General features: G+C 33.5%; 1 protein-coding gene across 2 annotated transcripts in view; it reads right to left on the reverse strand.

The window, feature by feature from the left end:
* LOC143240531 (hemicentin-1-like) overlaps positions 1 to 24,959 on the reverse strand; it is a 173,883-nt gene that overhangs the window by 67,746 nt on the left and 81,178 nt on the right. Inside the window, exon 2 of one of the 2 annotated variants that reach the window (XM_076483116.1) lies at positions 6,185 to 6,514. The exons of the other annotated variant lie outside the window; for it this stretch is intronic. Within the exon in view, the coding sequence (XP_076339231.1) occupies positions 6,185 to 6,514 (330 nt within the window). The remainder of the gene's footprint in view (positions 1 to 6,184; positions 6,515 to 24,959) is intronic. 2 annotated transcript variants of the gene reach the window in all.

The raw sequence follows: 24,959 nt of genomic DNA on the forward strand, positions 1-24,959 counted from the left end.
ACCGTTAACCTGGAGCGACAATCATTGGTAGCTCATAATAAGAGATTTAAACATATAGAAAATGAAATCTCCAGACCTTCTTAAAGTTCGCTTGTCAAATTTGGTCATGTTAGCGTGAGAAGAGTTACCGGAATATACATATAAACCTTCCTACAAAGGAAGAAGCAAAATTGAAACATAATTTCACCTTCACATGATAAATAACATTGAATCATTTTCTCAATATAAGTAAATTTATATATGTAAAAACATAAAAAATTTTCTCAAACCAAACCAGCCGTTTTTACATATATATTTTTCTCTACAAGTGGGTTTTCTCGTCATCACTAATTAAATTTGTAACATCTTCGAATTACTAAGAATGCTGCAACCAAAATAAATAATATCATAGCATCGTTTCACTGTATAAAACATTGTAGCATTCTCACTTCATAAATAACATTCTAAATAAATTTTTATAACATTGTTTGACCTTCATATTATAAAGAAAACTGCCACATATCACACTGTATGTAGTATTGTAACACCTTCGTATCTTTGGTAGCAATGTTCAACTGTTGTTTTTCTTATTTAACAAAATACACACATCTTAGAAGTTTAAAATCACAATCAGTATGGGTAAATTTGGAAAACCAATTTATTATGTTTATATCCTACTTACTCCCAATGAAACAAGATATATAGTAAACTAACAACAGCTATTCCAACACGCTCTAAAGTGAATAATAAAATACTGTCACTCTCACGACCAGTTAAAAAATATCTCTTGAGCCACAATAAACATAACTTGTTAAAAACAAACAACTTATTGATGTTTGTGTTATTACGGTAAAACGAAAAGATGAAATGATGCTATTTAGTTCCAACACAATAAAATCAAAAATAAGCTGGTGTTACTTCTAATACAACAAGATAAACAATAAGTTGATATTACTTTATTTCAGTAGACAAGATGAACAATAAGTCGATTTTATTTACTTTCAACACAACAAGGTAAACAATATTATTTACTTTCAACAAAACAAGGTAAACAGTAAGCTGGTGTTATTTCCAACAAACAAGGTAGACAATAAGTTGATATTACTTACTTCCAACAAACAAGGTAAACAATAAGTTAATATTACTTACTTCCAGCATAACAAGGTGAACAATGAGCAAGAAAGTAAAGTTTGCGTTATCAATATTTATCATTTATTTAGTGAATCGTTATAATTTTCACATGATTAACAGAGAAGTGTTAACGTAACTTGATTTATGTATATTATTGTGTAATTGAATCAATAGCTTTAACAGTAACATTCATGTCAAATTATTGAATTATTAAAATCAGTAACAGGTAAGATTGATCTTATTTTAATATAACCTAAACCTCATTCTTATTTAGGAAAATGTTCTGTCGCTTATTTCATTAAATTTCATAATCTGTCAGTTTTCGTTTAAGACAGAAATGTTTTTATTGATATTCAGTATGAAAGTTAAACACAAATTTGCTGCAGTTTAACTACCTTTATTAAGGTAAAATATTTCATCGTTTTCACTATCATCTAGTCATTGCTAATGTTAAGAAGACGTGTTTCTGTGTTGGAACTGAAATAGACTCAAGCCAGCTATCAAAGAAAAACAATCTCTATCTCTCTTGAAGTGTTCGCACTATTCCATTTTAATATGACTCCTTGAAGTTTTGCCACTCCAACTGCAAAGGTTTATTTTTCTCAAGAATAATATTGTGCTTTAACATTTAAATCATTACTATTAGAGATGACCAGAATTTAATGGGGTTCAAAATACATCGATTTGAAAAAATTGTAAGCAGTTTCAGCTGATTTTGCAAGAAGGGAACATCTAACATCTTTAGATCCCAGACAAGGCAACTTTATTCCCATGCCCTGAATCGGGTCGTTTCGCGTTTATGTTCATGTTCATATTTACTTTGACATCTGCTTTTCGGGATCTGGTCTGGCTGATTTCTCTGGTGCTACCTTTGTCTCGCTCATCAATATTATGACCAACCTCACTCCTTCACCCAAAAAAGAGTCGTCAAAATAAAAGAAAAACAAGAACCCCTGCTATTTTCAATAATCTTTCACGTTAGGGGACGAAGAGGAACCACAACGTTCCTAGTCACCCCAGTTAGAGAGAGAATTCTTCAAATTTCTCTGTCTCTAAACTAAACCCCTGCCACGTTAGTTTGCGTTTGTATCTAACAGTGTGATGTCAATACTCTTTACTTCAGTATAAGATAAAAGTAAATTCCTCTTAGCCTGAGAATGAACTAAAGCCTTACTTTAAAACAAGTACAGCAAAAATTTACCACTACAATTATCCAAGCAATATATACTACACCCTTGTCAACAGTAGATGTCATTCTACTTATTAAATTAATAGTTTTAAATGTTCACAAATTATTTTTAAAGAATAGAACCTTCTTTCGAAAGTACATTATTAGACTTAACACGATAGTAAACTTTTTCTGTATTTCTATGTAAGTTCAACAAATTGCTACAACCGCTGTCTGTATGGGCTTTAAACATTTCATAAAACGAACATCCAATATCGACCACTTATTACTTTTATCAACCAACTTACTACTTTTATTACTGACAGGTTTATTACATGTCTTAGTTAGTAACAGCGAATACCAAATAAAAACAGTTTTGAAGTTATAGGTTATTTTCAAACAATATGTATTAATTAAAACAACGGATCGATATCGTTTGATGTCTTCAGCTTGTTGACATCCATTCCCACCAAACTGGCCTCAGATGTCGCGAAAGCCAGACTAAACGAAGACTGAACTTTAACCCAACGGACGTCACTATTAATATTATATTTTGATGCCATTCAGTTCCAGTACAATGAGTGGTATTACACCAAATTCGTGGTACTGGTTTGAGGTCGCCAGTTTCCAAAAATTATAGTAGGTTTATTAAATGAATCTCTAGAAATCAAAGTCTTAGAAAGAAAGTTTCAACCACAAAAATAAGATCTGTGTTTTTTGAATTTCGCACAAAGCTACACGAGGGCTATCTCTGCTAGCCGTCCCTAATTTAGTAGTGTAAGACTAGAGGGAAGGCAGCTAGTCATCACCACTCACCGCCAACTCTTGGGCTACTCTTTTACCAACGAATAGTGGGATTGACGGCAACATTATAACGCCCCGACGGCTGAAAGGGCGAGCATATTTGGTGCGACGGGGATGCGAACCCGCGACCCTCAGATTACGAATCACACGTCTTAACACGCTTCGCCATGCCGGGTCTGAAATAAGATCTACAAAAATATGAAGATTTCATTTTCTTCTGGAGAAAAAACAACAACCTAAAGTAGACGTTTTATTTCACCCCGACAGTATCAACAAAAAACAACAACCTAAAGTAGACGTTTTATTTCACCCCGACAGTATCAACAAAAAACAACAACCTAATCTAGAGCTTTCATTCCACCCCGACAGTATGAACAAAAAAAACAACAACCTAAAGTGGACCTTTTATTCCACCCCGACAGTATCAACAAAAAAACAACAACCTAAAGTAGACCTTTTATTCCACCTCGACAGTATGAACAAAAAAACAACAACCTAAAGTAGACCTTTTATTCCACCCCGACAGTATCAACAAAAAACAACAACCTAAAGTAGACCCTTTATTCCACCCCGACAGTATCAACGAAAAAACAACAACCTAAAGTAGACCTTTTATTCCACCCCGACAGTATGAACAAAAAAAACAACAACCTAACGTAGACCTTTTATTCCACCCCGACAGTATGACCAAAAAAACAACAACCTAAAGTAGACCTTTTATTTCACCCCGACAGTATGAACAAAAAAAACAACAACCTAAAGTAGACTTTTTATTTCACCCCGACAGTATCAACAAAAAAACAACAACCTAAAGTAGACCTTTTATTTCACCCCGACAGTATCAACAAAAAAACAACAACCTAAAGTAGACCTTTTATTCTACCCCGACAGTATGAACAAAAAACAACAACCTAACCTAGAGCTTTTATTTCACCCCGACAGTATGAACAAAAAACAACAACCAAAAGGAGACGTTTTATTTCACCCCGATAGTATGAACAAAAAAACAACAACCTAAAGTAGACCTTTTATTTCACCCCGACAGAATGAACAAAAAAACAACAACCTAACCTAGAGCTTTTATTTCACCCCGACAGTATGAACAAAAAACAACAACCTAAAGTAGACGTTTTATTTCACCCCGATAGTATGAACAAAAAATCAACAACCTAAAGTAGACCTTTTATTCCACTCCGACAGTATGAACAAAAAAACAACAACCTAAAGTAGACCTTTTATTCCACCCCGACAGTATGAACAAAAAACAACAACCTAAAGTAGACCTTTTATTTCACCCCGACAGTATGAACAAAAAAACAACAACCTAACGTAGACCTTTTATTCCATCCCGACAGTATGAACAAAAAAACAACAACCTAAAGTAGACCTTTTATTCCATCCCGACAGTATGAACAAAAAACAACGACCTAAAGTAGACTTTTTATTCCACCCCGACAGTATCAACAAAAAAACAACAACCTAACCTAGAGCTTTTATTCCACCCCGACAGTATGAGCAAAAAAATAACAACCTAAAGTAGACCTTTTATTCCACCCCGACAGTATGAACAAAAAACAACAACCTAAAGTAGACCTTTTATTTCACCCCGACAGTATGAACAAAAAAACAACAACCTAACGTAGACCTTTTATTCCATCCCGACAGTATGAACAAAAAAACAACAACCTAAAGTAGACCTTTTATTCCATCCCGACAGTATGAACAAAAAACAACGACCTAAAGTAGACTTTTTATTCCACCCCGACAGTATCAACAAAAAAACAACAACCTAACCTAGAGCTTTTATTTCACCCCGACAGTATGAACAAAAAACAACAACCTAAAGTAGACGTTTTATTTCACCCCGATAGTATGAACAAAAAACAACAACCTAAAGTAGACCTTTTATTCCACTCCGACAGTATCAACAAAAAACAACAACCTAAAGTAGACCTTTTATTCCACCTCGACAGTATGAACAAAAAAACAACAACCTAAAGTAGACCTTTTATTCCACCCCGACAGTGTCAACAAAGAACAACAACCTAAAGTAGACCTTTTATTTTATCTCGACAGTATCAACAAAAAACAACAACCTAAAGTAGACCTTTTATTCCACCCCGACAGTATGAACAAAAAAACAACAACCTAACGTAGACCTTTTATTCCACCTCGACAGTATGAACAAAAAAACAACAACCTAACCTAGAGCTTTTACTTCACCCCGACAGTATGAACAAAAAACAACAACCTAAAGTAGACGTTTTATTTCACCCCGATAGTATGAACAAAAAAACAACAACCTAAAGTAGACCTTTTATTCCACCCCGACAGTATCAACAAAAAAACAACAACCTAAAGTAGACCTTTTATTCCATCTCGACAGTATGAACAAAAAAACAACAACCTAAAGTAGACCTTTTATTCCACCCCGACAGTATCAACAAAGAACAACATCCTAAAGTAGACCTTTTATTTCATCCCGACAGTATGAACAAAAAACAACAACCTAAAGTAGACCTTTTATTCCACCCCGACAGTATGAACAAAAAAACGACAACCTAAAGTAGACCTTTTATTCCACCCCGACAGTATCAACAAAAAAACAACAACCTAAAGTAGACCTTTTATTTCACCCCGACAGTATCAACAAAAAAACAACAACCTAAAGTAGACCTTTTATTTCACCCCAACAGTATGAACAAATAAACAACAACCTAAAGTTGACCTTTTATTTCACCCCGACAGTATCAACAAAAAACAACAACCTAACCTAGAGCTTTTATTTCACCTTGACAGTATGAACAAAAAAACAACAACCTAAAGTAGACCTTTTATTCCACCCCGACAGTATGAACAAAAAACAACAACCTAACCTAGAGCTTTTATTTCACCTTGACAGTATGAACAAAAAAACAACAACCTAAAGTAGACCTTTTATTCCACCCCGACAGTATCAACAATTGCATTCAATATACCTAAGAAAGGAAGTTTTCTTTGAGATTTTTTCCTTTCATGAACTGAATATGAATAACCTGTGTAGTATATGTGATTCGCGTATGATAGTGAAGGACCGACTCAGTACGAAAGTGAAAAATTTACCCAGCATAATAAGATTAGCGTAAGACAGCGACGGACACTTTCCTTGCACATATGTGACATCACACTTATAACTTCCTTCGTCCTCCGCCCTTAAAGGAAATATTTTTAAATAAGCGGAAGATTCCTCAAGGACAAAATCAGCTCTGTCCGGATTGGCTAACTCCTGAAGAGGCTTTTCTACGTCATCACTAAAAAGATAGAGTCTTTTCCATTCTGTGGATGTGTTCTTCGTCCAAGTGATGAAGTAAACCTCGCCACATGAGGCGACATCAACGTTACAAGGGAGCTCGGCGGATTCTCCGACAAGTCCTGTCACAGCGGAACTTTCATCTGTCAATATACAAGAACAATGATATACTTTAATTGCTTTAGAATATCTCTGAGGTTGGTCAAATGTTAAAACTCTAAATAGATGGTGCTTATACTAGAGCCACCATATCTGTATTTGTAATTAGTTCTTGAACTAAAATCAGAATGAAGATAAGGTAATTCAGTTCGGAGTTGTAAAATATGCTTTAGTAATGACAATGCCTCATAAACAAAACAGTTTTCTAAATATAAGTAGCAAACATGCCTGTAATATGAATATTTTAAGACAAAATTCTGTCTTGGACAATCAACTAAAAGTCTTCAATACACTTTATTCTGGAGACAACTTCCTATACTTAACCTGTGATTACTAATGATGAAACACCACAAATACCAGAATAGCGGATATAACCATCATGGCTGCCTAGAATGGACAGAATCAGGAAAATCATAGAGAAACTATACTGTGCAATTCTGATATATCTGCAGCAACTTTTGGATCCGTGGTTATAAAGTAATAAAATAGTAAAGTAATTTAATTAATGAAAATAGAGTAAAACTAGAAGCTAAGTCTCCTATATCAGCAATAAACGAGAACATGGCTTAGAAGTTAAACGTTAGTTACAGTGTAGAGTCACCCTAAACACTATATCCATGTTGTAGTCCCTATTTCTTAACCCTAAACAGAGTTTGTGAGGAATAATTTCAGAAAGGAAGAAATAATCGACCAAAACACATGTCATTAGTGAGGTAGTGATAATAATGAAAACTGATTGTACGTGATATTGTGCCCTAAAACTTGGATCCTTCCACATCACTGCAAATATGTAAAGAATAATAAGAAATAAAAAAAATATAATTTCTTGTATAAATTCTCACCCAGTACTTATGTAATTCATTCTTAAAATCCAAAGTAACTAGTTTGATGTCTTCCAAGGAAAAAAGATATAGAAATGTTTCAAAATTACTGATCACAGAATACAATTTCTAACATCCATTCCATCCATGTGCTCGACAGCCAATTCATATGTTAAGCACGTTTTCCTTAACACGTCGCTGAGCCAGGTAGAAATGACACCTAATGGTATGTAAATATATTATCTCATTTCTGTAGCATAACCACTATCTTCATCAATCTCAAAACCTGTGACAAGCATGAATTAAAGGACACTTCGCTCCTGCCTGCCGTCTCTCGGGATACCCATCTTGACAGGAGCTACCAAGAATCTGAATTTAAAACAGCCTCTTCACCAGCGAAGAGAAAACGACATAATTTTCAGCCAGAAGCCAATAAATTTGAAATGGTTTGAAAACAAAAGAATTAAGTAGTTATGTCTCTAAGGTAATACGTAGATAACGTTTTATGTAGCCATCACGTTTTGGTTATTATTAATACACAGAATTTTATTGGAGTTACACACAGACACTAAAACATTGTTAAAGTAGCACTCTGTGTAGTCACGTGTTGATAGTAATATCTAGAATGTTCAGTGTAGCCACGTATTGATACTAACACATAGAACGTTTAGTGTAGTCACATTTTGACACTAATACATAGAACATTCCGTGTAATTCAATGAATCATCCGTTAGATATTGACGCAAATACATGGAACATTCACTCTAGTTAGATATAATACACCTAAATAAAGCAACATTCAATGTAGTCACACCTTTATAGTAATATTTAGATAACTTGTTACTAATATATAGTAGTTCAATGTAGTATTATTTTTTTGGTCAATCATAGAAATTTAAAGTTCATAATAAGCCTAATTACTTACAATAGCGTTTTTGCAAACATTACTTAATATATGAAAGCAATCATCAGTCAGTTTAGGGAACAATTTATCAACCTAGAAACAATCAATACTTAATGTGAAACGAGAAATATTACTCAATCTAAAAAGATAATTTCATTCAGTTCAAAGAAATACACAATTCTCAATCTAAAGAGATGACCATCACTTGTTTAAAGTAAAGAGAAAATATTCAAAAAAATACAGAAAACAATATTACTTAGTCTATAGAAACAGCCATTAATCAACCACCACTTCTCAATACAAAAAAAACATCCATTACTCAACCTATAGAGAAAAAACGCTTTTAAAGTTTGCTTACAGGTAATACATATACATATTTATAGGGCCTACACACCATCTTATTTAAAAATGGCTGCCCCACCGTTTGATAGAAATGCTTCTATGCTCACATCATGAAAAGATTTGATTTTACAGCATTACAGGTGCTTCCTTGGTTACGTGATCACAGTTGATGATACGACATGACGTTACAAATTTGACATATTTGTGATATGATTGTAAAAATATATGTTCACATAAATAAGAATGCCAATTAGTTTTACTATCTTTCGCCGTAAGTTTACAAAATATACATTTTCTGTTTTCGTAAAAACAAAATATTCACATTTAGCAATTCTCTGATTCGGTGTAAGATAGTTTAAAATGCACGTGGATTTGTATTTCATAAGTTGAGGTTCGAACCCTTTATTTCAAATACAGTCCATACAAGATTAAATTTATTTTCGTTTGTTAACGTGTGGTGATAAAATAAGACTTCGTAATTCTGTACGCATTGCGAATCGATAAGTACAGATGTCAAAATCACTTTTAAATTCACAAAAACAAAAATAAAAACATGTCCCAAGAATCACGCCTTGCAGTTGTGCGGTCGTAAAGAAATATATTACTAACCAGACTTTGGTGGCACTTTGACGCTTAGAATTGAGAGGAGAACAAATTACTGTGTATGAAATGATATCTGTTATAAATGTCACGAATGTCTGTCACAAGAGATGACTTACGAACGGAACAAAGACAGTCATGTGAGACAAATCGTTTTCGTTAAAAAATTAATCTGTCACATGGCGGTTATAGAAAATTCTGTAATTTCTTCTCTTATTAATTGTCCACTTAGATATTGTTATTATGAAAAATATATGCGCGTATAGAAATGTACCGGGAAGTCGCATTCTTGTAAAAAAGAGAAGTCTTGGTTATATATTAGCAGGCCTTAAGAGCAAAGTGAGAAACTACAACCATTGAATACTCTTGATTAAATTGCTAGAAGGAATATAAATGCAAATTATCTTAAGAAACAGATTGTATATATTTCAGCAAGTCGTCAAAAAACTCAAAATGATGTTCTGTACGTTTATTGTATTAACTCCAAACAAACAACCGAATATTGATGTAAAAAGAAAACCAACTCAGACAAATATAAATTGTTACTTTGTGTGGTAGACGAAAAATGTTACTGGGTCAATACCAGACAAAAAATACTGTTATCTGATACATCTCGGAGAGAAATATATTCTTATGCAGTCTTTCACTCCAAACATTTTTTTTTTTCAGTGGAAACATGTTGTTAAATTTGTGGACTTTTTAATGAAGTGTTATTCAATTCTAGTGAAGACAATTGATTACAATAACGAAAGCTTCTTATATGTGTGACATTTTGTTCCAATAATGACACTTTTTTACTGGTCGTCCGTTTATAAAGAGCTAAATATCTAGACTGGAGGAACTGGTAGTCTCTTCTTTGAAGGTCACGGGTTCGAATCCCTGCCACACCAAACATGCTTGTCCTTTGAGCCGTGAGAACCTTATAATGTGACGGTCAATTTCACTATTCGTTGGTAAAAGAGTAGCCCAAGAGTTGGCGGTGGGCGGTGATGACTAGTTGCCTTGCCACTAGTCTCACATCACTAAATTAGGAACGATTAGCGCAGATAGCCCTCGTGTAGTTTTGCGCGAAATTCAAAAATTAACGTTAATTTACATTTATATTCTGGTGTGTATGTAGGAGAAACCAGCTATGCCATCCTTAAAGATTAACCAGCTGTATTGCAGAAACTGGTTATTCCTTTTCTTTTAGGTTTAAGTGTCTATATTTTAAAGACTGGATGTCCTCTTCTCGAGGATTAAACGTCTATTGGTCGTCTATTCATACAAAATCAAGTGTCTATATTGGAGAAATTAGTATCACTTTTTAAAATTTAAATGGTCGTATTTGAGGAACTAGTCCCTCCCTCTCTTCCAAAGTTAAGTGTCTGTATTGATGAAACTAGCTGTGTTTTTTCTCGAATATTAAGTGTTTATATTGGAAACTCCAGATGTGTATTTTTCATGGGTCATAGGAAACGAAGTTGCTATTGAACTTTCTATAAGCTTTTCTAAATTATTCACACGACAATAATTTAAACTAAAACATTACTGAGATCTAAGAACTTTATAAACGAAAAATATAAAAAAAATTATAAAGAGAAACCTCCCACGAACCTTAATAAACGTTGGAGTAGGTAATTTATGTTCATATATTTGTCAAATATCTAGCACAGCTGCAGTAGAGTTAAATTTTGAAATAGATTTTGAAACGCCTACTTGTGAAATTGAAGAGTAGAAAACTAAAAAATAAATCCGAAATTGCTATCATATTGTGTTTCTCCAAGAGTTCACTCGCTCTGAAATCTAAGCCTCCATAATCAACATGAGTTTTCACTGAATTCAACAGAACAATAATAGATCGGACCAAAAGATTTTGACGTATCACGTACTTCCTATACAAGTCAAAGAAGATTTTTTAAAAAATTTATTGAGAACATTACAGTATCGATCTAGTTTTATGACTTAATGTATAAATTACTGAGAAACTGAAAAAGTATAAAAACAACAACAAAGATGGCTATATTACAACAGGAGAAAGCCCAAGCACAGGTTATTGTTGTTGTTTTCAACTTGGAAAGAATACTTTGGAGTTTTACAAGCTTTTTTCCTAATTAATTTTTTTTTGTTTTTTCTTTAATTTCGCGCAAAGCTACATGAGAACTATCTGCGCTCGCCGTCCTTAATTTAGCAGTGTAAGACTAGAGGGAAGGCAGCTAGTCATCACCACCCACCGCCAATTCTTGGGCTACTCTTTTACCAACAAATATTGGGATTGACCGTCACATTATAACACTCCCATGGCTGAAAGGGCGAGCATGTTTGGTGCGACGGGGACTCGAACCCGCGACCATCAGATTACGAGTCGAACGTATTAACCCACCTGGTCATGCCAGGCCTCCAAGTTAAGCAAAATCTATCAATATAGGCTTCTTTTATTTGAATAATGTAGCGATTGTTAGATACTTCAAACAGAATGAACTTATCAAGTACTTAGTATAATAACATATACATCTGACATTATGCTGTTCAAAGCTCATAGGTTATTATTCACATTTATAGGATAGTTAACCGATAATCAATTATTATAGCGTATTTGTAAAATTGCTCTTTGTTTGGACAAGCTCAAGAATAATTAAACATTTAAAAATAATAATAGCTGAAGAAAACGACATTGGAATTATAAAAGAAACAATTTAAATCTGTTCTTATATTTAATCAAAACTTAAATTATGTAATGATTTTCATTTCTGCTGATAAGTAAGTATGGTCCTGATTAAGTTTTCATTGAATTCAATTACAACTTCAAATAAGTTTTTGTTATATTTCCAATATTACCACTGGTTTAGAGATGTAGTTAGAATATAATAATTGATGCATCACACATTAAGTTGAAACTGGTTCCTACGTTAATCATTCTTTAACAATTTCACGTTTTAAAAATTATTTTTGATGATTTTGCTTACTCAATTTCGACTACTTTTGATATTATATTGAACACCTTAATTATAATACAAGGCCTAGCATTGGCACGTGGTTAGGGTGCTAGACTCGTAAGCTGATGGTCGTGGAATCGAATCCCGTCAGCTCTTTCGGCCGTAGGGGTGTTGTAATGTTACGGTCAATTCCACTATTCGCTGGTAAACGAGTAGCCTAAAAGTTGGCGATGGGTTGTGATGACTAACTGTCTTCCGTGTAGTCTTTCACTGCTAAATTAGAGACGGTTAGAGCAGATAGCCCTCGTGTAGCTTTGCGCAAAATTCAAAACAAACCAACACAATTAAAGAAAAATACATTTGGTATTACAACATCGTTTATAACTAGTATTTGTGTATCACGTTCTATAGTTTGATGTAGGTCAAATATATGTTACTGTGGTAATTGGTTATCATCTGTAATGTATAATTTGAAATTTATATTTGAAAATAGCTGGTGCTTAGCCCGTGAAAAAGCAAAGCCGGAACGTTAGATACTAATAAAGTTTTCCTTTCGGATTTTCACAGTGACTTGTGACTACCAATCTGGAGTAAGAAAAAGTTATTAGTAGTTCCAGGAATTATACATTATTTAAACAAATCTATTTAAAACTCATACTGCAAAACGGAATAAAATAAACTTTAGAAACAAACAGGTAAAAATTTACAGTAAAACAAAAAGAGGGGTCATACAATAATTTACATAACACAGACATGAAGACAAATAATAGGGCCCACAATGGCCAGATAGTTAAGGCACTCGATTTGTAATCTGAGAGTCGAGGGTTCGAATTGCGGTCACACCACACATGAGGTGTTATAATGTGACTGTCCATCCCACTTTTTGGTGGGTTGCTTTCCCTCTACTCTTACACTGTAAATTTAGGGACGGCTATCTCAGATAGCATTCGTGTTGCTTTGTGCGAAATTCAAAACATTATTTATTGGCCCGGCATGGCCAAACGTGTTAAGGCGTGCGACTCGTAATCTGAGGGTCGTGGGTTTGCATTCCCGTCGCGCCAAACATGCTCGTCCTTTCAGCCGTGGGGGCGTTATAATGTTACGGTGAATCCCACTATTCGTTGGTAAAAGAGTAGCCCAAGAGTTGGCGGTGGATGGTGATGACTACCTGCCTTCCCTCTAGTCTTACACTGCTAAATTAGGGACGGCTAGCACAGATAGCCCTCGAGTAGCTTTTGAAATTGAAAACAAACAAACAAACAAAACAAACAAATAATGGTTTATAATAAAACAACGATGCTGTCAGGTAAGGATTTAAAGTAGAAACACACATGAGGTCAAATAAGGTTGTAGAGTAAAAACAAACAGCTACGTGAAGATGTACAGCAGAAACAGACATAAGTTACAAACTTACAGTAGAAACACATGAGTTTCTTAAGGATTATTGTTTTTTATCTGGAAAATGTTTCACACCAACCCAATATCACAAAAAATGTAATCTGGATAACTGATAGATTACAAGCGAAGAAACAGATCAACCAATTTGTATGAGTACTTTTTTTATTCTGTTCTCAATGTCTTTAGATATCCATCTGATGTACAGCTTTTATTTCTGCAAGAAAACACCAGTTAACAAACCAATACCAATATTGTAGGGCAATTCATTGATTTTTATCGTTTTACCTCTGGAGGTTTTCATAAAATGATAAAACTTGCAAGATTAAGAGGAAATAATAACATAATAATAATAATATCTCGAAAATATTTCCTTATAGGTCTGAGAGAAATAAACTGTTAAAACTTTTAGCGTTACCAGATGTCACTGAATTAGTAGTTCAATCCAATCACATCTCAAGACAACCAGAAATATCTATTTAAACCAAAAGTTCGCTAGTTAGCAAGACAACCAAAATATTCTATTGATGTCAAAACCTCAAAGGTCGACAAGCTCACTGGAATATATCTCAGGATGGCTAACAAAGGAGAGCACAACATTTCTACCTTCCTAGTTCATTTTCAGATTAGCCTACGAAGGTCGAAACGTTGTTCGCTCCTCTGCATAAAAAAAAAAAATTCTCAACCCAAACCAGCCGTTTTTGCATATATATTAGTTATGTCTGTCTTATGTAAGGTCTATATTAGATAAACAGATAAATTAACATTATAGCTTTAGCTTAGTTAGGGCTAAGTTTACTGTCCCTATTACTATCACTAAACAAACCTATAATGCTATTCTACAGCCTAATGTTAGACCTTTTTAAAAACTTTGATAAACATTTGATATATGGTTGTACAAATGTTTACTAGAGTGTACATTTAGATCTGTGTTTTGTTTACAATTGTTGATATTAAGTGCGCTCGCATGCGTGATTTCACGACAGATAAAATAGAGTGTTATTATAACAGACATTTCAGGTTTACTTGATATAATCAACTGAAATATATACGGTAAAATAATTCTGATGGAAACTTGGAATATTCATTATTTTAAATACAATAGTACTTAATTGTATAGATCGAAAATGATTCTAAATAATTCACGCACCAAACCATCATCTGATCGAATTCTTAAGCGAAAAACCGACCATACAAAGTATTGGTTGTTATATATTACGCGTATATATACTATTAATACGCTAAAATTGTTGTAAATACTTCCGGTAAAAAACTTAAAACCTTTCAGAAACAACATTTTATTCTACTACCTACCTTCCTGACCTTTCAACTGTGGGGTCAATCCCACTATTCGTTGGTAAAAGAGTAGCCCAAAAGTTAGTGGTGGGTGGTGATGACTATCTGTCTTTCCTCTAGCCTTACACTGCTAAATTAGGGACGGCTAGCGCAGTTAGCCCTCGTGTACTTTTGCTCGAAATTCAAAACAAACAAACAAACAAACAAACCTTTCTGATCACGCAAGCGCATAGACAGCTCAAACTATCGCTACAAATTTTTTATAGTTTACACGAATAGTCTGTGGATATCTACTTTTTATATTCCAATAAAAATGTACATATAGATATAATATAAATGGTAAACATATAAAGCGCATACTTAAATATCTTTTCCACCCAATTTAACACAACAGATGGCGTTAAATATCGTTGGACACAGACACGCGACGGTTTATAAAGGTAAAGTGTATACATTATGCATGTTTAATGTAGAAAGTAAACAAACCAGAGCATAAATGTAGATTTATAAAGCATCAGTCCCAAGAACTTAGCAGTGAAAATTTAATTTCTTCTACTAATTCAAATCAAACGCAAAAATATAAATATTCTTCAACCATTGCTATCTTGACAAGCTCTTTCGAAAAATAAATGGTTCTAATATTTATCTTTTACAACGTATAAGCCCAAACCTACGATGGAATAACAGTGTTAACATCACTAATATAAGGCTTATTCCCTTGTGACGTCACTCTGTCGAGAACGCTTTCATCTTGCTTTTTTGGTAATGCACAACAATATACTTCGTCGCTTAGCAACACATATGATTATTCTTAGGCCATCTATGACATTTATGTTGAATAATCAATATTAATGTTAACTTAATACTAGAAAGAAATAAACGAACTTATAACATCAAATCGTAATTTTTACTTAATTAGATAAATTTAAAAAATGACAATTCAAGTGATATGTTACAAATTTTAGTTTTTTATTCTTCATTTTTATATTTTCAGGGATATAACAGTAGAATAGTTAAGTCAGAAATTTTATGATGTTGAGTTGTAACAAAAAGCAAAATAAAATTTATCAAGTAGTGTCTCAGCTAACCCTCACATTACGTTTATGCGTTAGGCCTAATATTTAAATTAGATTACAAATAGGCCTACAATTAGTATTATTATAAAGTCAACGTTTAAAAAGTTTTAAGTTGTGAATAAATTTTAATTAATAAATATTCTTTTGGTATTTTGATGCATATATACTTGGCCTTAAAACACAAAGAGAAATAAACGTTCATTACTACCAAATATGTTTTATCTTCTGTACTGTTGAATGAGTTATAACTTTGTGTTGACGTGTCCCATTCTGTTTCTTAATTCCTGACTTAGAATATAGTGAAAAGGCTCAATAGTCTATTTAAGTCTCCTTACGAGTGCACACGTGCTTTCTTTCACGATATCAGTTCATTTTTCTATGTAGGTTTTACTATTAATATGAAAAATAAAGAAGTAGTTCGAGACTGTTGCCCTCTTAGAGGCACACTGATATGTCTGCAGAATTATACTGCTAGAAACTGGGTTTCGATACCTACGGAGGGCAGAGCAAGATAGCCTTATATGTAATTTTATGAAGAATAATAAAACAAACAGATAAATCGAGACTACTTGTTTGTTGTTTTGAAGTTATGTACAAATCAACACATCTGTACTCTGTCCACCACAGGTGTTGAAACCTTGTTCATATCACTGTGCCACTGGGAAGACGGGGCTAACTTTGAGATTGATGAAATAAATCAAGATAGAAGCATTTTGGTGGTACAGACAAATTAATTTTAGTTAAATTCTATAATTTTCGTTAATTATTCAACAATGGTTTTCCGTCATTTTTGACAGGTTTTTGTACCAGTAGAGAGAGATACGAGTTATTTTATTTGAAGTCAGCGCATATTTGAAAGAATAAGATATGTTCAGCAACTTTAAAACAAACATTTTACTTAATAAAAAAATTAATATCTATTTGATTTTAAGAAAGTTGTATTCTCTATCATAATATCATAATAAGCTACACTTAGTTTAAATCAAAAGATAATGACCAAATTTAACTGTGGCGATGAAGTTAGAAATAGGTTATTAAAGCTAAATGCTAAGTTATAAGTAGGTTACTAAGGCTAAATGCTAAGTTATAACTAGGTTACTAAGGCTAAATGCTAAGTTATAAGTAGGTTACTAAGGCTAAATGCTAAGTTTAGGTTAGTATTAAGGACAAGAAGATTTTCTGGTTCAATTTGTAGGATCAGTTCAATGGAAGAATGGAGCTTTTTGGAAATGGATGGTTTACAGTTAAATAGGGACTAAATTGTTTGGTACGGTTATTAACTTAGCTATAAATGAGGACCAAACAGTGGTTAGGGCTACGAAAACTAACTACGAAAAGAATAAAAGCAGAGAAAAGTTTAGTATAGGAAATGAGTATAAAAGTAGTTATACAGGTAAGCTTAATTGTTGCTGTTGTAATACTAGAAGTATTTGTTTGTTTGTTTGTTTTTAAATTTCGCACAAAGCTACTCGAGGGCTATCTGTGCTGGCCGTTCCTAATTTAGCTGTGTAAGACTAGAGGGAAGGCAGCTAGTCATCACCACCCACCGCCAACTCTTGGGCTACTCTTTTACCAACGAATAGTGGGATTGACCGTCACATTATAACGCCCCGACGGCTGAAAGGGCGAGCATGTTTGGTGCGACAGGGACTCGAACCCGCGACACTCAGATTACGAGTCGCACGCCTTAACACGCTTGGCCATGCCGGGCTACTAGAAGTATAAGAAATGAAATGAATGACTGGTAGGAATGGAGGATTTTTATATACAAGAAGTAACTGACACGTGGTTAAGCGTAGATGATTTTGACGACAAAATGTTTCTTTTTTTAAACACAGATTTACAGATTATTTAATAAGGATACAGAGGTAACGACTGACTTTATATGTAAAATGTGAGTTACACCCCGTTCAAGTTGAGGATACAAAAAATAACAACAATGAAAATTAATTAATTTGGGTTTTTATTAGGAATTTGTTACTGACCACCAAATGATACTAGTGAAATTAATGAGAAACTTTACAATGAGATTAAGATGTTTCAGCTGTTAATGAGGTAAAAATTATAGATGACTAATTTCAGACATATAGATTGGGAAATGCTGGAGTCAAACCATAAGAAAGAAAGGTTTTTGGAAACGTTTCAAGAAGGCTCTCTTTACCAATGATTCAAGAAACCTACTAGAAACAATACTATTTTAGATTTATTGTTTACTTTAAATACAGAAATGATGGAGGGGTTGACATTTGGAAACATTTGAGGGCGAGTGATCATTTCTCTAATAGGTTAAATGCTTTCCTATATATGAAGATAGGAAATGATGATATTTTGGTTACAAATTTCTAGAAAACAAATTTTGAAGAGTTGTGACAAGAATTATCTGTTGCGAATTGGGTAGCTGAATGATTTGGAAACACTGATCAGACGTGGAAAAGTTTTAAAGATAAATTTTCAAATAGTCATGATAAACATATTCCTTATAGGAATAAAATAATAGGTTCAAATAAAAGGTAGGCTGGCTTACAAATAATATAAGAAAATTAAAATTGAAGAAAAGAATCATAATTTTAAGAAATTTAAATTGACTGGTATGACAAGAGACTTGGATGACTATAGAAGACCAAGAAAATTTGTAAAACAGGAAATTAAAACATCAAAAAGGATGGCAGAAAATGTAAAAATTAGCATTAGGGATGTATTTAAATATATTGAGGTAAAGGAAGTGGTAGGATGGTGGTGAGACCCTCAAGAGATAATAAAGGAGGACTCATACCTGATAAGTATAAGACTGCTGAGTTATTAAATTATACGTTTCCTTCGCTCTTTACCAACGAAGATTCAACATCTTGAAGAGTTGATTGATATAAACGAGATCGAACAAGATGACTGCATTAATTCTGAGCTGCTTAAAAAAATGGAAAGTTTAAAAATCAATACGATTCTTTGGAAAGATAATATTCGCACAACGGTTTTCAGGATGTTAAAGACTTGATATGTGAACCTCTTACTACTATTTTCCTCAGTCCTTGAAGAGTGAGCAAGTACCATAGATTGAAGGTTAGCTAATGTAACTCATTTTTTCAATGGAGATGATAGAAATTGTTCCAGTAATTATAAACTCATTAGTCTTACATCAATTGCTGTAAAGGTTTTGGAAAGTCTAAGATAAGTTGCTTTACAAAGTCTTTTAACAAGCTTTAGAATTTTATTCAATAGTCAATATGATTTTGCTTAGAAAATTCACCTCTCAAATCTTCGACATTCTTTGAAAAGGTTACTGCTTGTGTAGAAGATCACGAGAGTGCAGATTTTGTGTATCTGGATTTTTCAGAAAGCATTTCATAAGGTGCTGCATAAAAGGCTTTTAAAAACATTATCTTTATAAGTGTAATGGATAAGTCAGCAAATTGGATAGAAGAGTGACTAGATACAAGAAAGAAGAGGGTTTTTATAAACAGAGTTCATCAACTTGGATTAACGTCATGAGTAGTGTAACTCATGGTTCAGTCTTAGGAGCTTTGTTCTTTTTATTTATATTAACGATACAAATGAAGGAATGGTCAATAAGTGACTTAACTTTGCAGACGGTGTTAAGTTCTTGGATGTCGAAAGCTGTGAAGAGAATCTCGCTGATTTATAAAAATATTTAGATCATTTAATGAATATGAGCAAATGGATTTAATTATATAATAATGCAAGAAAACGCATGTGTTTGTTTTCTTAAATTTCACGAAAACTACTCGAGGGTTATCTCTCCCTAATTTAGCAGTGCAAGACTACAGGGAAGGCAACTAGTCATCACCACTTAGCACTAACTCTTGGGCTACTCTTTTACCAACGAATAGTGGGATTGGCGTAACATTATAACTCCCCCACGCCTGAAAGGGTGAGCATGTTTGGTGTGACGGGGATTCGAACTCGCGCTCCTTAGATTACGAGTCGAACGCTTTAGCCCACCTGGCCATACCGAGGCAGCAAACGCAAGTGAGTTCTCATAATTTTATAATAGGTATATTTTGGGTGTGAATAATCTTAACGGCGTTATAAAAGAAAGGTGACTTAGTGTAATAGTTAATCAGTCTCAAAAGCCATCAAAACATTGTTTTTCTAGTGATAAGGCAAATAGAATTTTAGGTTGTATCTACAAAATACTGAATACAATTCTAAAGGGATTATAATATCGCTGTTTACGTCACTGATTAGGCTACATTTGAAATATTGCGTTTAGTCTTGGACTCCTTACCTTACGAAAGACATTGAATTGTTGCAAAGGATTCAGAAAAGGGTAACTGAAATGGTGTATGAGACTGAAGAATTATCACACGAGGAGAGGCTGAAATCTCCGAAATTATTTACTTTTGAAAAAAGTGCTTCCCTAGTGGAAACAGCGAAATGTCTGCAGTATAACACTAAAAATCGTGTTTTGATACCCGTGATGGCCAAAGCACAGATAACCCTTTGTGTAACAGTCTGCTTAATAAGAAACAAACAAATAAATTATCCACCGTACATCCAGTTTCACCTGTTAACTAGTCATCTCTAGTAAGAATTTCATATTCAGAACAAAGTGTTAATTACTCATTTCTAGTAAGAATAATTTCATGTTCAGAACAAATGTTAACTAGTCATCTCCAGTAAGAGGAATTTCATATTCAGAACAAAGTGTTAACTAGTCATCTTTAGTAAGAAGAATTTCATGTTCAGAACAAGGTATTAACTAGTCATCTTTAGTAAGTGTTTCATGTTCACAACAAAGTGTTAACTAGTAATATTTAATAAGAGTTTCATGTTCAGAACAATGTGTTAACTAGTCATATTAAAGAAAGATAGGTTAATTTCCAGACCCAACTGTTAACTACTCATTGTAGTAGAAAAATAACTCTTTACGAAGAAACTGAAAGAAATCTCTTCAGCTTTCTGCAGCTCCTATAAGTGACATATATCTACTTCTTGTTTATGGAACTGATATCTCGTTTATTTTATTCATTCAACTGGATTTGTAAAATACCATTAAAGGAAACTCAGATTTCGAGTGTGGATCTCTACAGTTATGTATAAAGGTAGAGTTTGAGAACGAGATTAAAGATATTAAATGTACTTAGGGTTAACTTCTCAAAAGTACAAGAACAAAACATCATAGTTAGTTGCATTGTAATGAAGAAAAAAGCAGATTATTTTGTGGTCATTAACTGTATCCAATGACAAACGTTTGTTCACTAGCTTTGAATTTAGTAGCAAAGATTTTGAAGAAATAAACGTTTTCTTTAATTATTTATCTGACATTGAAGTTATACCTGTCCTTTATCATTCCAAACGTTTAGGACTGTCATTTGCTAAACACGTAGTCCAACCTTACCTTTGTTTTAATAGATTGGTTGTCATATTATTATAATACATTACCGTTATAAACTTTAACAGTTACCATGTTTTTAAAGATATTTTCTTATAATGCAATTGAACGCTGTTCAACAGTACATTATCGTTTATGTATTAACAAAGTTATAACATTTTATACCACAGTAGTGTATACCTAAATATTTTAATTTCGTCTATGAAGGTAGCTGTCTTTGATCACAACTTAATATCACTGTTCTTGAAACTGTTTTTACTAAAACTTACCTATGTTTCATGTGTAGGCTGATTCTCTATGACAACCATTTAACGATCAGTGTTTGAACATACTATAAATATAATACTTGAAACACATCAAAAGAAGGGTGACGTTCACTTTGTCATTATAAAAACAAACTGATTGTTTCCAATGCAGGTTTCTTGATAATGTGACAACAATGTGTATGTGTTTGTTATTAACAGAGAACTAACTTTTCTGCTTTATCGGTAATGAAGTACATGTTATTTTTTTCAAGGTTTTCTGTTTCATGTTCTGTACTTACACCCGTAACAATAAAATTTATGAAAGCCCACTTCACCTTTACCAGAGAGGGGTCAGATTCAACCTTGACCTCTTCCTTCCTCTCAGGAATTTTTTTATTATTTGCACTGTTACTGAACCCTAGATACTAACCCTTGTTACATTGTCATTACACACAATATGTTAAATTTTATCCATTGTCGACAGTTTTAATTAAAATGCCACACTGAGTTCATGTAGTAAAGATAACATATTTTCAGTAGCTTCATTTATGTATGATTGCACTATTAGTATCCATTCATAATAAAGTTCCACTTAGCAGTCATGCACACAAACGTTATCCTATTTCTATGTAGGAAGCCCTTTTAAAATAAATCTACGTTTATGTCTAGGATGGAGTTAGCCAGTACTCTTTGGTTTGTAAGTTTCGTATTTATGACGGTCTAAAATTACACATGGTTAATTTTCATTTTTAAACTGTGGCGAGATTTGACTTTCAGATCACGGGGAATGTTGGTGGGGTCATTAGCTCTCGGAATCCTGTATTACATAACTTAATAGTTCAAATTAATCTTTCTTTCTTTTCTTTCACTTAGAAAAGTTTAAGACGATTTTTTGTTTGCTTATTAGCAAGTTTCCAAGTTATTACATTTTTAAAGCACATAGTAAGTATTAATATTTTATAAATTTAGCCTAGCATTACACAAAAGTTAACATAAACTCAACGCATTTAATATAGCTTTAGATTCACACCGTGTTTAGTTACATGTCAGTTTTACGTGTTTAGCTTCAAACAAGTGTTCAAGTTGAATACCTCTACAAAATAACTGTTTAATTGTAACATAACTGTTCAAAGTTTTAACTGTGTAGATTTAATTTATTTCACATCATTACCTGTTAAAATGTGTACCACTAGCCAGTTATTAATCTATGATACTGTGTACCACTAGCCAGTTCTTAATCTATGATACTATGTGTACTACAAGCCAGTCAGTAATTTATGATACTATGAGTGCTACTAGCCAGTCATTAATCAGTGATACATAGTTTGAGATGCAGTGACGGAACTAGTTGATTATTGAGCTTAGGTTGTAGGTTACGAATTTACACTTGAGCAAAGACTGTAGTAAAATATGAATAGTGAACACTTCAGAATAATAGACTGAGGGAAAGATGTATGGACGTTACGAAGAAAGGAAGCAACCCTCATTCTTAGAAGAAATGAGCATTCAAGTTATTCTATTTCAAGACTGTTTTGAAACACAGCAAAAACTGTTTGAAGTGTAACTAACTCTACGTAATTTATAAAATTATTTTAAGACTTTTGTTGGCCTATAGTTAGTACTGTTATATAATGTGATGAGAGTGGTTAATTTGAAGAGGTTTTTCAAACAAACTGTTAAAGATTTAAAAGACGCTGAGGATCAGAGAACACAAGTAACAGGAAAAACAATTACTTTGTGGGTAGTTAGTGATAATGTTGGTACTCATATTTTAGGACGGTTTTTAAAAAAGAAATTGCAAATTGTGAGCGATTTTATAGGCACTGTACTGTAAAAAAGATTTTTAACAATATACCATACAAAGTTGAAGGAACATGTACTTAAAAAATTAATAAAAATGTATTGAAAAGTTGTACACGATTTTGCTATTTGTATAAAATATTTTGTAAAAACAAAAAGTACTTTACTTGTTACGAACTTAATCAGAGAATTGCAGCTATGGAACAAATAGAAATGATACTAAGTATAAACCATGAGAAGTTAGCTGAAAAAGCTTCAAAACTATATATTACTAGTATAAAACCTTGTTACAAATGACGGGTTTGTTTGTTTGTTTTTAAAATTTTGCACAAAGCTACGAGAGGGCAACCTGCCCTAGTCGTCCCTAATTTAAAAGTGTTAGACCACAGGGAAGGCAGCTTGTCATCACCACCCATCACTAACTCTTGAGCTACTTTCTTACCACCGAGTAGTGGGTTTGACCGACACATTACAATGATTCACGGCTGTTTGGTGTAACGAGGATTCAAACCCGCGACCCTCAGATTACGAGTTGAGCGCTCCTAATCACCTAGTCATGCCTAGCCCAAAAATGACGAAAACCGTTGTTTAATTGTTAAACAAAATTATAGAATTTTAAACAAAAGGAATTTGTTTTGTACTTCCGCGGTCAGTCATGACCAGGTTGTTAGAGCGCTCGACTCGCAATCTTAGGGTATCGAGTTCAGATCGTCGTCACACCAAACATGCTCGCTCTTTCAGCCGTGGAGGCGTTATAAAGTTTCGGTCAATCCCACTATTCGTTGGTAAAAGAGTAGCCCAAGAGCTGAAGGAGGGGGATAACAACTAGCCGCTATCCCTCTGGTCATTCCCTCTGGTCATTCACAACTACAGTAGGGATGACCAGTGCAGATAGTCTACTCTAGCTTTGTGCGGAATTCAAGATATACTTGGTGTACGTTTTTTATTTTATATGTTTGACATGGAAATTACAGTAGTAATACTGTATAAATTATCATAAATTCACATATTTCAGTTTTTTAAGGGATTGTGACGTTTTCTACATTTAGTCTGTAAACAATATTAATTATATATATAAGAAATATCAAAACTCAGGAAAATTTTGTCACAAATCTAACACATAAAAAATTCTAAATACTAAGAGAAGGTGCGAATTAACATTTAACGCATTTTCGTATCGTTAAAAGCTATGAAGTTTTAATTACAATTGAAGGTAACCTTGACACTTTACCATATACTCCAAAAATTGTGATATTCCGGTAACAAAACCCAGCAAATCTGGACTAAATATCATAGCGGTACTCTAGTCTAGATATTGAGATCTGTTGAATAATAATGCGTCCAGTCTTTAACTTATTAAATCGTCCAAAGAGCTCTTGTAAACTAATAATCAAGCATTCCAGAGCGTGTGCTAAGTTGAAAATACGCCATGCTTTCCACAAAGGAAGGGTGTAATTTAGAACAGAGATAATGACGCTGTCAAAATCAGCTTCGTCAGTAAAACCTAGTGGCTGTCACGTGTTCTGGCATTCTCCTTGGTGATCATGTGACTGAAATATGCGGATTGCAAGCGCTCCCCTTTGTACTATGTGTTAATCACCAAGTTTTGTAAATAACTCCGATGCGACGTAAACAACGAAAACATCTTTCGGACAATAAGAGTTTACAATTTAACGTGATGAATA

This window comes from Tachypleus tridentatus, chromosome 13 (assembly GCF_004210375.1).
Source record: "Tachypleus tridentatus isolate NWPU-2018 chromosome 13, ASM421037v1, whole genome shotgun sequence".
In the NCBI taxonomy this organism is placed as follows: domain Eukaryota; kingdom Metazoa; phylum Arthropoda; class Merostomata; order Xiphosura; family Limulidae; genus Tachypleus; species Tachypleus tridentatus.